The sequence below is a fragment of the Grammomys surdaster genome, unplaced genomic scaffold, assembly GCF_004785775.1.
Source record: "Grammomys surdaster isolate TR1022 unplaced genomic scaffold, NIH_TR_1.0 193, whole genome shotgun sequence".
Lineage (NCBI taxonomy): Eukaryota > Metazoa > Chordata > Mammalia > Rodentia > Muridae > Grammomys > Grammomys surdaster.
The window spans coordinates 11,803,169-11,818,053 of record NW_021604638.1 but is presented as its reverse complement, the minus strand read 5'-3'; the positions used below and the strand labels follow the sequence as shown (position 1 = coordinate 11,818,053).

At 45.3% G+C, this 14,885-nt stretch overlaps 2 protein-coding genes across 2 annotated transcripts in view; both read left to right on the top strand.

Annotated features, from left to right (window-relative positions):
• Nucleotides 1-238: 238 nt before the first annotated feature.
• Nucleotides 239-3,836, top strand: Srsf6 (serine and arginine rich splicing factor 6). Its single transcript, XM_028769722.1, has 6 exons — nt 239-504; nt 705-853; nt 2,117-2,241; nt 2,346-2,554; nt 2,706-2,789; nt 2,888-3,836. Exons 1-6 carry the CDS (start codon nt 398-400, stop codon nt 3,231-3,233), a joined length of 1,020 nt encoding a protein of 339 aa, XP_028625555.1. The 5' UTR covers nt 239-397; the 3' UTR covers nt 3,234-3,836.
• Nucleotides 3,837-11,274: 7,438 nt separating this feature from the next.
• The window catches only part of L3mbtl1 (L3MBTL histone methyl-lysine binding protein 1), a 30,960-nt gene continuing 27,349 nt past the window's right edge, over nt 11,275-14,885 (top strand). The window contains exons 1-3 of the mRNA XM_028769683.1: nt 11,275-11,346; nt 12,183-12,348; nt 14,708-14,853. Of these exons, the coding sequence (XP_028625516.1) occupies nt 14,718-14,853 (136 nt within the window). The 5' untranslated portion in view covers nt 11,275-11,346; nt 12,183-12,348; nt 14,708-14,717. The remainder of the gene's footprint in view (nt 11,347-12,182; nt 12,349-14,707; nt 14,854-14,885) is intronic.

The window sequence follows — 14,885 nt, the reverse complement described above, 5'->3', positions numbered from 1 at the left end:
GGTACAAGAACGGTTTATTAATAGGCACTAGTCAAAGGTCCCGGTCTCGGCTGGGTATGGAGATGGGTGCAGAGCGCCAGGGGACATCACGGAAGCGGGATCCGCTCGCACCAGGGCCTGCGCGCGCTGCAGCCGCCCCAGCCCCTCCGGAGTGGACCGCGGCGCGGGAGAGGACGTGCTGCGCGCCGACGTCACGCGCTGCGCCGCGCCGCGCCCCGCCCCCGGACACTTATAGCGTAGGCCAGCGCGCGCGCGCGCACCATTGTGTGGCTGACTCGGCCGCAGCTGCGGTGTGAGGCGCGTGTTCGGGCCTTCGCCGTCCCCGCACCCGCACCGCAGCCCTGCCCCGCGGCCCGCCGCACCTCAGCTAGCCTCCGGGAGAACACCCACCACGGCCATGCCGCGCGTCTACATAGGACGCCTGAGCTACAACGTCCGAGAGAAGGACATCCAGCGCTTTTTCAGCGGCTACGGCCGCCTCCTCGAAATCGACCTCAAAAATGGGTGAGTCGGGTCTGGGAGGCCGCGCCCCGCGGCGGAGAGAGCCCCCAAGGACCGAGTCGGCCAAGGCCGCGGCGCCGCGTGGCAGGGCCTCTTAAAATGGCGGCGGCGCCTCGAGCGCGCGCGGGGGAGGTCGCGGGAGCGCGCGGCGCCGGCTAACGACACGCCCGCCGGTGCGCGGCTCGCGCCCCGCCCCTCCTCAGGTACGGTTTCGTGGAGTTCGAGGACTCCCGTGATGCGGACGACGCCGTTTACGAGCTGAACAGCAAGGAGCTGTGCGGCGAGCGCGTGATCGTAGAGCACGCCCGGGGCCCGCGCCGCGACCGAGATGGCTACAGCTACGGAAGCCGCAGTGAGTCCTACCCCCGCGCGCTCCGCGTCCTGGGTACCTGGGGTAGGGGGGGCGGGTGCAGTCACTGGGGTGGGCAGGGTGGGACCTCCCCAGCCCGGGCAGGCGCGGAGGCCGGAGATAGTCGGCCCTGGGTGTTCCTGGGCCCCTCTACCTCCACGCATGCCCGGATAGCCGTGGGACACCGGAGCGCGGGGATTGGGTCGGGTGGCCAGTTGACTAAGTTTGGAAGGAGTGGCTTCATTTGGCCCTCGTTGGCACTGACGTGGGTTTTGTTATTGAAAGCGAGGGCTGGCAGTATTTGTAGTATTCTCCCCTTGCTTATCTGTCAGTGCTTTTAGCTAGCATAGAGGAAGTTTCGAGGAAGGCTGGGGTGGAGGTGGGGCAGGGGCGGAGAAAGGGGAGGAGCTTGAAGCCTAAGTCTTAGGAGATGGGAGACTTGGTGGGGGCAAAGAAATGCCATTTTAAACTTAAGTAATGTGGCATAGTACCACAAAGTAAATCTAAATAAGCTTTATGCTATATTTGAACTAGTTGGGGCATGTTACTGGGAGGGGGTTGGGGGGATTTTGGTTATGTGAAATGTTTAATGTTGAAATTGTTGCATGTTGAATTCAAACTTTTTAACAAGTCCTTGATGTTTCAATTTGAAAGTGACCAATGGGGCTGAGGCTGTGTCCACTGAGGCTAAGATGACTGCCTTTCCTGATTGGCCTTGGCTTTTCCATACATTGTGTGACCCTTGCCCTATGACCCTTTGGCTGACCTTACCGGAAGCCATGACGACAGCAGCCTTTTGCCATTAGACGCAGGGTGATGGTGAGGATTCCAAGGGTTAGACAAAACTGGTTAATCTGAACTAGGTGACTGTTACCTTGCGTGTTTTGTGGCCAAACCACCACCAAAAACCTCACACTGTGATGTAAGTACTTAGTGTAACTAGTAAACATTTTTGTAAAATGTAGAAATGCATGTAATCAGTTAAGTTTTATATTTTACAATGTTCTGTAAAATAAAACTTAGCGAGGTAAATTGAATAAAGGAGCAGTCACTCTCTAACAGATTGCAGGAGAGGTTTAGTTGGATTTAGTCTATTTGACTTGCCCTTAATTTAATTTGTGGCAAATCACAAATGTATCGAGGGTTTAGCAGTATAATAGCAAAGTCCTACTCCAGTAATAAACGTTGCTATGTTTGTACTAACTTTCAAAAAAAATGCATCCCTGTCATTGCAATGCATCTGATTACTCCCTCCGTGTGATAAAGGTGGTGGAGGTGGATACAGCAGTCGGAGAACTTCTGGCAGAGACAAATATGGACCACCTGTTCGTACAGAGTACAGGCTTATTGTAGAAAATCTGTCTAGTCGTTGCAGTTGGCAAGACTTAAAGGTATGTACCTGGGCTCTGACAGGCAGAGAGGGCGGTTTCCTTTGGTTAGTGCTTCGTGATCTTGCTTTAGATTTCTGGGGCTTATCAGTCTTTAACTGTTTTAGGATTTCATGCGGCAAGCAGGAGAAGTGACTTACGCAGATGCTCACAAAGAACGAACAAATGAGGGTGTAATTGAATTTAGATCCTACTCTGACATGAAGCGTGCTTTGGATAAACTGGATGGCACAGAAATAAATGGCAGAAATATTAGGCTTATTGAAGATAAGCCACGAACAAGCCATAGGCGCTCTTACTCTGGAAGTAGATCCAGGTAACGGACTGGGGGAGGCTTGTAATTTTCAGTTATTGCCTAATTGTATTTACAGTGTTTCTTGGTTGTAGAAAGCAGATATTCCAGCCATAGCTGAGTAGTTAAAACACATTCTTGAAAAGATTAACTCGTCACTGTCTCTTGTGTATAGATCACGGTCTAGAAGAAGGTCTCGGAGTAGGAGTCGCAGAAGCAGCCGCAGTAGATCTCGAAGTATCTCAAAAAGTCGCTCCCGGTAAATAATTCGGTATTGGGTCTCTTAATTTTACCACTTGTTGGAGTACAGGTGTTTTCTGACAAGATACTGAAAGAAATCTGGCTTTTCTTATACAGATCTAGGTCTCGGAGCAAAGGTCGATCCCGATCCCGCTCAAAAGGCAGGAAATCCAGATCAAAGAGCAAATCTAAGCCCAAGTCTGATCGGGGTTCCCATTCACACTCAAGAAGCAGATCTAAGGATAAGTATGGGAAGTCACGAAGTAGGTCACGTTCTCGATCCCCCAAAGAAAATGGAAAAGGAGATATAAAGTCAAAGTCCAGATCCCGGAGCCAATCTCGATCCCATTCGCCTCTGCCTGCTCCACCCTCAAAGGCTCGCTCCATGTCCCCTCCGACAAAAAGAGCTTCAAGGTCCCGTTCTAGATCTCGTTCAAGGTCCAGATCAAGTTCCAGAGATTAACCCTGAACTCTACGTTCTTTGCACACTATAACGGAACACTTTCCTACTTGCTTAGGCAGTTACTCTTCCGAGTTTGTACTCGGCCTCTTCTTCAAGAGGATTTCCTGAAAAGGGAACACAGGAATTTGATTTGTGGCCAAATTTAATGAGAAAAAGATGAGGTTCTAAAATGGTGGTATGAAGCCCTCTCCCTTCTTTGTAGAATTAAGATAATTTTGATTTTGTAGCCTTTGAGCTAAAATAACTTTTGTAAAGATTAAGCTCATTTAGATTTTTTTTAAAAGTATTGCAGCAGGATCTGCTGCAGGGTTCTGTTGTTTTGTTTTGCTTATTTTTAAATTAACTGTTCAAGCTTTGGATACAGCAGGCTTTAGAGGGAGAACCCAAATTTTCAATTATGTTGGCTTTTTATAAAGCTTGAGTTATGTAAGATTTAAATAAAAGTTTGCTACCAAGATGATTGCCTTATTGAATAGGTCACTACTAAGGCCCTTTAAGTGTTTGTTGATACCTGCCATTTGTGGAGACAGTGTAAATTCTACATGAGTGTAAAACAAGGCAAGCCTCAGACCAGCAATAAATTATTCAGTTTGGCTAACCTTATTTTGTGCTGTTAATCAAATCTACCAAAGTCTTTGTCTACCCCTTTAATAAGTTGAATTAAAAGTAAAAGGGACTTTGTAGTTAGTGCCACAAGATTAATAAAGGAAACTAAAGGATTACAATTTGAACTCCTCGAGAAGTAGGTCCTAGTACTTGGATCTTGTTATCCTGTGCTCTGGAAGTGGTCAGCGTGATTAGTGTTAGTGTATGGTCTTCAATGTTTTGAAAAACAGAAGTAGCCTTTCTTTAATTAGAAATTTAGTTATTTTATTCAAAGTTGAAAAGCATATGTGCTGCATTTTTTGCTGAAAGATGGTTATATTTAACAGGTGCTTAGCAGGCATTTGGTAAGATATTTGCTGGTTAAAATTCTAATCGGTCCCCTTGGTGTTAGTGGGGCATTTGTGGTTAGTTTGAAAAACAGTGACATGGATAAACTAAAATGCTTCATACTTTATAAGTAAAGCATTATGAATGCTGTGGAAACCAAGTTAAAATAAATAGCGCAAATGTGTAGGAATAAGTTTGCAGTTTCTGTACATCTAAAAGCCCAGTTAGTTGAGACTGCAATCAGTAATTACCTTGCAACCTTTACATTATTCAGACATTTGTAAAGTCATTGCATCCCAAATACTTAACCTCATTCTTTAGTAAAGGTGTAGTTGGTTTGGCTCAGGTTTAATACCTTCCTCAGCTGTTAAAGTTGGATTATAGGTTATAATATAGAATTGGTTTGTAGGGCTAAATAATCAGGACATGCAATAAAACAAAGCTGAGTGGAAAAATAGGGTTCAAGGGCCTAGGTAGGTGTCAGTAACTGGGAATATTTGGGAACAGGGAAAGGGGAATGTTTTCAAGACATTTATCCTGTTACAAAATATTAAAGACTTAACTTTAGGAATATAGTGTCAAATAAAGCTGCTGCTTTAGTCATCTTTTCTTTGATGCTTTGTTTAGATGTTTATAAGAAGTAGGTTTATTTTTCCAGTGTAAATTTCAGAATTTAAAGAAAATTGTGTCTGGTTATAGTTTACTATTTTACCTACTTAAAAACAAGTGTGATGGCTCTTTAAGAATTGGGTTTGACCAAAGTTCTCTTTGTTTTCAGGGAAAACTATATAAAAGCTTTCTGAGCCACAGCCTTTTAAACAGGGAAAGGCTAATAGTAAAATTTGACTTTCTGATTGCATGCAATTTCAGCTGGGCTTGCCTTCTGTTCGTGTGGTAGTACATGACAGAGGCATTAGACTACTTTTTAGCTGCCCTAATAAGTATATAATGAATAGGTAAATGCCAATACCTATACAATTTTTCTGGTGGAGACAAAGGGCATTTTATTAAAAGTATAGGCTTTCATACCTGTAGATCCTAGTCATTAAATGCACTAAACAAACAACTGCATTTAAACATTGGCCCTAGCAGAATTGACTGACTTACAGTGTTTTAGTTTCTTATTGATGAGTGACTTCAGTTCCCTACCAACTAATGCACAGAATCTAGAATCCCATCCTGCACACATTGGTTGGCACCCTGGGGAGAGTATCAACAGCACCAACTGATAAGAGAGCACAAGAGAAGTGGAGAACATCTTGAGTCCTGTTGGACATGATAGTGTTTCTTGATATGTATGCCACAGTGCCTTTATGGCCAGTTTGAGTCCTGCCTACTTCAGCCTTTATGTTCCCACTCCTCCTGTGTTAACATTGCTTTCATCTTGGATATTCTTTTTTTTTTTTCTACTTTGTTAACCTACTTTATGCTTTATCTCAATAAAATGCTTACCAAGGGAAAGACTTGTTCTGCATTTATTGTGTTGTCCCTTGGCACCAAATAGTTGCCAAGTAGGTTTTTTGGAGTGGAGTTACCATTAGCTACTATTGATGTATTTGTTTTAGCTCTAGAAAGCCGGGTTTGGGAACTTAAAGTAGATGATTTGTTTTATTTTCATGTGTTTACTTATGTTCATTTTTATCTGTAGTTGACATTATTCAACACAGTTTGTCAACTTCGGAAGTTATAAGTACCTTAAATCCTTAACCTAATGTCCTTAATCCTGGACATAGGGCACTCTAAAGCTTTGCAAGTTTATCCATCAGTACCATTGTATTCCCATTGCTTAACCTTGTTCTCAGAAGCTTTGCCTGTGGTTGATCTGATTTCAGAAACATGGCGGTGAAACCAAGTGTGGAGTTTCATTTTTGTTTATAGGAATAATCTAGGGCTTCATGTATGGCTCAGGTTGAGCATGTGTTCTTATGTGCACAGCCCTGGAGTCAATCCTCATTGGTGTATACTCTCCCTCACAGACTAAATAGGGGCTAATTGTAGTATAATACATACTCTTGACCTTAGCATGAAAAGCTAAGACAGGATTGCTCTGGATTTGAGACCAGCTAATGGTAATTAACAAGAAACTTTGTCAGGGGAAGGGGGGACTTCTTGGAGTATAAAATAATTTATTGAGTCTAATTACTGTAGTCATTATTTACAGTTTCTATTTATATATCTTATGCTGGTATATGTATATACATATATATATAATCTCAATAATTATAGCTAAGGACGACTTTGAACTTGATCTTTAGGCAGTATTACTGACAAGTACTATATCACACCTGACTTGTCCCTTTTTTCTTAAGATAGGCACTAAGCATTCAGAGCCTGCCTCCAACTCAGCAATCCTACGTACCACCTTAGACTGAGCACTGGGGTTATAGGCATCAGCTACCACACCACGTCTGTCTTGTTTGTAACAGTTTATTCACACTGTGAGTAGTATGTAACTTGACTTCACTCAATACATGATAATAGAGAGTTGTGCCTTAAATGACGAGTAATCTGTTCAATAAATACTCTGTTAAAGGAATACTTCTCAAAATTGTAAGTTTTAGTAAAGTAATTGATACTAGTTTGACCAGAAAGGAATTTCAGTTCCAAAATAAAAGGAAGTGCAGCAAAATCCATCTTTGATAAGCAGGAGGACATAGTATTCTTACTACTTTTGGAGAACTTCTTGACAGCATATGGGGGGGGGTAGGGTTTTGTCTTTTGGGAGAAGGCGAAAAGAATAGTAAAGTAAGTTACTTAGAAACTCCAGTGGTCTGAAAGGAGAAATAACGCCCCTTGCTCAGGGGAGAATAGGATCTGGAGAGTTGTTTTGTGCAAGCATGAGGAAATGGGCTATATCCCTTACTGTAAGATAGTGTCTGAAAGGCAGACACTATCAGTGTACTTGTCTCAGAGTTGAGCCCTACTTATCCTAGCCAGTTAAAAGTTGACAAAGGCAGAAATTTTATTTTGTTCATTCATAAATGGCCTTTGTGCACTAAATTAATGTTGTATTCATACTTTGAGACAGTTGCTCTGACCTAGGTGGTCTTCAGTTGGCAAAAGTATTTCTTCAGCCTTCTGAGATCTGAAAATACAGGCATGTGCCATAGCGTTTGACTATTGCTGTTACTTTTATAGTGAATTTAGAACATTAAGAATAGTGGAATGGCCGGGCTGTGGTGCCACACACCTTTAGTCCCAGCACCTGGGAGACAGAGACAGGCGGGTTTCTGAGTTCGAGGCCAGCCTGGTCTACAGAGTGAGTTCCAGGACAGCCAGGACTACACAGAGAAACCCTGTCTCAAAAAACAAAACAAAAAATAGATGCCCTCTAGAATTATGTACTGTATTAGCATTATTAAATGCCAAGGTTACCTTCAAAATTGGAAGTGCACAGGTATGTATTGTTAAAGCTAGATGCTTAGGTAAAGAGTGGTTCATCCCACTTTTTTTTTTTTTTTTTTTTTAGTTCCTAAACTAAGTCTTTATGTAATTGTACCATTATGTAAATAGTTCCTTTTGGACTATTTAGCCAGCTCCATGACAGGTCACATGTTCATGTTTATTGCTAGTCAGTGCAAACAGGGTGGACATGGGAAAGAGAAGGAAAGTCTTAGTCTATCCTTCCCCTCAGCAATATCTTACTGGTAGTTTCACTGTAATCATTCCTGGGCAAAATTGAAATAAAATATTAGATAAGATAAAAGTACTTAAAGAAGAAATAGCTTTTTCTTGACCCTGTTTTGTGCCAGGTGCCATTGCAAAGGCAAATGAGCTGACTGCTTATGACCAAATACGAAGTGACAAGGAAGGGGGGACTTTTAGCAGTGGGGCTTGAGGTTGCAGGGCTGGACTCCATTGTCACCTTGTCCTGTATTTGAATGCTTGAGTCTGTTCAGCTGGATTACCTGTCTAGAGCAGCTGGAACCTTGCACATTTTTAAAGGACCTGGTCATATTGCATCATGGCTGCCCCATACTTTTCCCCCTCTGCTCTTTATTCTGTACTACTACCAAGATCTCAAATCCCAGGCTTCCAATGGCCTGTGGGTGGGTTCAAAACCTGCTGCAGCATCTGCAGTCTAAGGGCAGGCTTGTGAGCCAAAATCAGGCACTTCCCTTCCTATGGTGGCTATCTTGGGAAAGCTTTCAGGCCATTGTTTTGGGTTGAGCTCAAGAACTACCCCCCCCCCCCCCCCCCCCCAAAAAAAAAAAAAACTAGACCAAGATGGGAGTCCAAGAGGTGGCTCAACAGGTAACAGCACCTTGCCACCAAGCCTGACATGACTTGAGTTTGATCCTTGAGATGCATATTGTGTAAAGAGAACTGCACATTGTTTTTTGGACACATGTGCATACAAAACTTAGAATGTGTAAATACAATAAACCAAACTAAAGAAGTTATTCCTGGTACAGTTTTGTTACCAACACAAATTAAGCTATTTGGTTGACCTTCCAAGAAATCGGATGAAAGCCAAATTTCCAAACAGGCTGTCCTTACAAGATGGTTTAGTAGTTGAAAGCACGGGCTTCCCTTCCAGAGGACCCAGGTTCAAATCCCAGCACCTGCATGGTGGCTCAACAACTTCAATTCCAATCCCAGGGTATCCAGTCATACACAAGAACACAGACATAACTTGCAGGCAGAATACTCACGCATACAAAGTTGTCTGAAGATAACCTGCTAACAATACCAGAGCTGGGCTCAGCCTCCTGAGTCACCAGGACTACATGATTATGTCTTTGTGTCCTGATATTCTCAAGTTGTACTGATAACCCACTGTGGATGCCATTCTCCCTACTGAACAGATGTGATGGTTAGATGGGCATGTTGTTTCCATGACTATGGTGTTGTCTCTTTGGACCAGTAGTACATGTAATTCTACATGTGAATGACTTGCCCAGGAATAATTTTTACATTACCTTTCTGGCTTCAGTATGACTGCCAAGAGCGTAGACCCAGGGAGCTGGTGTAGCAGGTGAAAGCTTTTGCTGCACAAACTTGGCATCAGTTTGATCCCTGATAGAAGAAAAGAACTGACTTCCCAGTCTTAACTCTGACTCCATTCATGAGCCATGGCACACGTATCTGCATTCACACATCGTATCACACATACTTTGTAAAGGATGGGACAGACCTAGAGGTCCAGTGCATACGGGTATGAACTTGGGGATTTGATCTCCATGGATGACTTGTCTCCGCTAAGCGCTGAGCATCCAAGCAACATGTGATTTCTGAGGCATACCCCAAATGGCCTGTGTGTTTAGCCCTCCATATCATCGAGTAAGGTTATCACAGGCCTATTTCATTCATGGTCCCCAAAGACCAAATTTGGTGATCTGCCTGAGCAACAAGAACTCTAAACCACTGAGCCACCTCTCCAAGTCCTCTGGTGGTATCTTTATGCATCCCTTTTGGGTTTCTGTTAAGATTCTCACTTTGCACAGTCTGATGTGTCTGTAGAAGCAAAAATGTTTTCACGCATGAAGGGCAAAACCCTGCTATTCTGAGATCCTTGAGCTACTGAATCAGTGACTTCAATTCTGATAGAAACAGGAAGTATGGGCTGCTTCCAAACAGCCCTTGCCTCCATGCTTCTATATGGCAACACCATCTGGGCCCACTCTTGGGAAGAGGGTAGAATATGAAGGAAACATTGGACTTATTCCTAAATGCAGGCTGGGAGCCCACAGGGTAAAATGAGCATAGAGGCAGAGCTGCCCACATCACACCAGCCTGGAAGGGTCTCCATCCCTGAGGGTGTTGGAATGAGCAAGTCAGGTATTAAAACCTGTGAATATGTAAATGAGAAAAAAGTAGCAACCGACGGTTATATGAGCTGTTTCTGGGTCCCACCTGCTCAAATTCCATGCATCTGTTTGAATCACTAAAAAAGATTTGTAATTGAGAAACCCTGTGTTCAAATAGGTTTACCACTTTAATACTTAACCATTTTGGAATCTTTAAGTAGAGTCTGGATAGAGATAAGAACATGGAGTGTGTGTGTGTGTGTGTGTGTGTGTGTGTGTGTGTGTGTGTGTGTTGGTGTGTATAAAGAGCCCTCTATGGTTGTGGTTATCTCCATCCTTTTCGGACTAATCCTGTTCCTAAAAATACAAAATGTGATTAAAACTGTGGAGGCAAGGCCAAACACATGTAAAGAATAGTTAAGATCTACATAAATTTAAACTGTTGATCACAGCAATTGGGAGAATATGCCATTTAAATAGGAACTATTTTTCATATGGACTAAGTCTAAAAAAGATTTGGCTGATGGCTACCACCTACGCCAAATAGACTTGTTTCTTTTCTGCGAAATAGAGTAAAATTAAAATCAGTGTATAAGAGGGAACTGAGGCACTGAAGAGTTGAACTCTTTCACATGGACTGGTCAATAGAAGACATTTATTAGTACCCTCTCTGCTAGGAACTGGGGATGTTAAAAATTGGTGGGTTTCCTTCCTCGAGTGCGGGGTCTCTTAAACTCCTGAGTTATTCAAGTCTCTGATGATTCAGATGTGGTGCCAGAGTAAGAACCAATAAAAGTTGCGGTCTGGTAGAGACAGATCAATTGAGGAAGTGGAAAGCACAAGAGGAGCAATGATTTGCTCAAATCAACACCAAAGGAACCATTCTCGAACTTTAGAATATGGCATGATAGTCTTCCAATGTTCACTGGAAGCGCGGGAGGTACAGTGATGTTCCAGGACACACCATCAACCAGTGGCAGTGAGTCATCCAAAGGCTGGTGCAGCTGGGATTCTCGATGCCAAGCCAAGCCCAAGGCTTCCCTACTCTGGCTGTGCGTGCTCTTCACCCATCCTAGGAGTTCCCTGAAACGCCTGAAGTCCCCTTCTCCAAATGTGGAACTCGAATTAGGCAGGGTTGCAGCTGGAGGGGTTCCATCCGACTGCTTCTCCCGGCTCCATGGTTCCCAGGATACTATAAAAATTTCCACCCACTTCTCCGGCACAACTAGCGGGTCTCACAGGGAAGAGGCAATTAAGCTAGCACCCCCAAGGCTCGGACAAAAGCTGCAACCTGGGGCCATGGCCATTGCAGACCCGCCAGCTAAGGAACTCACCGGCAGGGAACAGTCCCGCCCCCCTGTGTGCGCAGGCGCGCGCCGCACCAGGCTCCCACGGTCGCTTGGTGCGGGCGGCAACCGCTAACCATGCAGGTAAGCACCGGGTAGTGGTCTTGGGCTGGGTGCTCCCAGGACGCCACACCCCGGTCCCGGCCCTCACAGCGAGTGCTGGGGTCCCTTAGGCACCGCCCCAGGTCCTTTTCCCTCTCCCGCGGCACCGGCTGTGGGCTGGGGAGGAGGTTCCGCAGACCCAGGGCCATGGCGTTGCAGGTGGGGGCTGCTGGCTGCCGGCGAGCGAGCCCACCGGCAGCATCCAGAGCGGTGGTGAGGGCAGAGCCTCCGCCTTGCGGAGAGATTCAATCAAGAGTTTCCATTAATGAGGGGGTGTGGAGGGCGACTTTGGGCTATCCATATGCCATTTGGCAAACTTTCCACCGTAATTGATTTTCAATATTTTTTAGCAGAAAACAGGATTTAAAAAATTTTGGCTATAAAGCAGGAGGGAGTGGGTGAGGGGTGTCTAAAGAATTCCGCCATTTTAGTGTTTAAAAAAGTAACCCTTCTGCAGAGAGGACAGATCAATGACCACCCCGCCCATGACTGCATTAGTTCAAGGAAGTGGGCGGTGGTTTTGGATACCCCAGCCTCGCAGGGCTGCTTGCAGGAACTATCGGGCTGGGGGAATCACCCTCCCCGAAGTGTGCTGTGTGCACTCAGGCTACCTCCCCTCTCTCCAGCACCTACCAGGGCTTTTATTGGACGTCTGCACTTTGTATGATGGTCTCAAAGGGATGGGGAGGGAGAGAGAGACAGAAAGACAGAGACTGTGTGTGTCGTCTGTCTAAAGCTTGACAGCAGGTGACAGCAGCAGGGACACATTCAGAAATTGTTTATTGAGCATCTGCTGTGTGCAACCACTCTTGTCTTAGGTAGGAGTCCCTGGAATCACAGACTAGGTTTATGAGAGTAGCCTTGTGAAACCAGCAAGATTGGGCAGAGATGGTGAAATGCTGACCTAGTCCCAGCAGAAGCCTCAGCCTGGGGAGCAGAAAGCCCTGAACCTGAGATGGCCCTGCAGGGACCCTTCAAATGAAGGTAAAGGTGTGGGGTCTTCCTAACCCTCTGTAAACTAATCATCTATGGCTGACTTAGGGAGAGAGAGCACTTGAGAGACACTGCCCCTGGCCAGTCCCAGAGAACCTGAGACTGATGGCTGACAGTTGTCATTATTCTCTAGAAAGCCCTCACTGAATGCTTTGTTCTCACTGTAATTGTTTTGGTTCTCCAAGGCTCCACTCTTTTCCCTGTAGTCCCTTCTCTGTCTCAAATACATCTTCACACAATGCCTTCCAAATCTGTCCCCAGCTCCAACCTCAACCTTTAAAGTATAAGCCTCACAAGAGCCCTTTGTCTTGGTGGCACCTATGTCCCCAGAGTGCAGAGCAGTGCTGACATTTTGTTGATTCTCCTGGACTTGCTGAGACCAGGCATCAAGCTGGATCAGAAAGGATATTTTCCGCTTCTTCTCTGAGACACGCTACTCGGGACCGGATTTTGAAACAGAGTTCTTTGAATAAGCCGCCACTTTTTTTTTTTTTTTTTTTCCGAGACAGGGTTTCTCTGTGTAGCCCTGGCTGTCCTGGAACTCGCTCTGTAGACCAGGCTGACCTTGAACTCAGAAATCCGCCTGCCTCTGCCTCCCAAGTGCTGGGATTAAAGGCGTGCGCCACCACTGCCCAGCTGCCGCCACTCTTCTTGATCTCCAGTATTTGAAACAAAAGATTTGTTTCATTTAAAAGAATTAAAAGTGGTGCAGAGGTTGGGGTGGAAAGATGGCTCAGGGTTAAAAGCACTTGTTGCTCTTGCTTACGACCCAGGTTCAGTTCCCAGCACTCACATGGTGTCTGACAACCATCTGGAACTTCAGGGAGGTGTTGGGGGTGGGGGTTAAGGTGGGGGGGGAAAATCAGAAGCCCTCTGGTGGCCTCAACAGGTACTGCATGCACATTGCCAACACATACATTCCAAGAAAAGCAATCATAAACATAAAAGTAAATGTTTCTAAGTGGTACAAGCTCTTCAGCTGTGAGACGCAAAATAATTGGGACTGACACTTGGGGAATTCTAGATTACAAGTTTTAAAAACTCACATTGTTTTGTTTGACCTTGTCTACCTGTTTATACCAAGCTTTATACTTCTAATGATAGACCTCTATACTATATTCTGCGTTTTAGGGAGGAAAACCTAGGAAATAAATGAACATACAAAACCAGCAGGAGGGAGGGAGGGTGGGCACAAGACAGCAACCATTTGCTCCTGATTTTGCAAGTAGGCAGGGTCGATGTTACTGGCCAGAAGCTGCCAAGCTCCCTGGGGCTTCTGTGTGAAGGACGAGAGAGGGCTGCTGTTTGGTAGTATCAATACGTTACCCGTATTGGTACCTGTACGGACCTGTTAGTATCAATACGTCCCATCCGGCACGTACCAAAGCCCCCTGAGGTAGGTGCCATCACCATTTTTATTTTATCCTATACGTAAGAAACTGGGGCTCAGAGTGGGAAAGTTACTTATCTGGAATCACGGGTATTAAGTAAATGTGGAGAAGCTGAGAGTCTGAGTCAAAACTCTGTCCTAAGCTGAGCCTCATATTCCTTCCTCATCACATATGCCAGACGCCATTGCCAAGCACTGCTAAGAAGCAGCTGAGTAGCAGTCATACTACAGAATACAGTTCCTTCTCTTTCCATCCATCCCCCAACCTCTCTGCTGGATTTGAACACAGGATTCATGCATGCTCGGCAAGTGCTTTGCTAGTAAGTCATAGCCCCAGCTCTTGGATCTTGTGCTGACTAGGTTTCATATGCTACCCTTTTGCTATTCATGTACGTGCATTTGGTCAACAGATCCTTCAGTGGAGGCTTTACAAGCCCCCTTTCGACCTAATCATCCATGGCCTTGCCTGGGTTTGGAGGGAGTGGCGTATGGGGAGAACCAGAAGAACAGGGTCAGGGAAGATGTCACCTTCCACAAGGACCAATCCTGTTTGGATAGAGTAGAATATGGTTCATGAAGACTCTGAGTTCTCAAAGATAGGGAATGGAAGTGGGGGACCAAGAAAGAAGTGAATTTGGACTTAGCCTGGCCTTTGTCACTGGCCAAAGCAGGATCTTGGCCTGAGTCACGTATCCAATAATCGATTTCCAGACACACAGTGTGCACACTGTTGGGCATACCATTATGCCCGCCCTCACAAATAAAGGGCAGGGGCAGTGACCTGGCCAGAGTTCTAGCATTAACCTAGGTAAATGTCAGGAGTCAGACCTGCTGCCGGCATCCTTAACCATCAACTCAGAGATGAAACCTTTCTAAGTTGCTGACTGAGGATGGCCAATTTCTCCTCCAAGAACCCCCTTCCCTGTCCTCATCACCTTGGTGGCTGTGTTTGGTTCGTAGACACATCTGGATGGAGGGCCACACTGACATGGAGATATTAAGGACAGTGAAAGGGTCTTCCACAGGGGAGGTCAACATGCACCTGGTGGCCAGAGACAGCATAGGCTCCCATCCTCACCTGCCTACAACCGCCTTCATTATTCCTAGTAAGTCAGAGTCAGGGGTCTGGAGGTTCCAT

Excerpts from the sequence above, each read along its gene's own strand:
- Srsf6 (XM_028769722.1), top strand. The coding sequence starts at position 398 with ATGCCGCGCGTCTACATAGGACGCCTGAGCTACAACGTCCGAGAGAAG. Across the intron at positions 854-2,116 it reads CTACAGCTACGGAAGCCGCA|GTGGTGGAGGTGGATACAGC; the intron begins GTGAGTCCTACC and ends CGTGTGATAAAG. Across the intron at positions 2,242-2,345 it reads GCAGTTGGCAAGACTTAAAG|GATTTCATGCGGCAAGCAGG; the intron begins GTATGTACCTGG and ends TAACTGTTTTAG.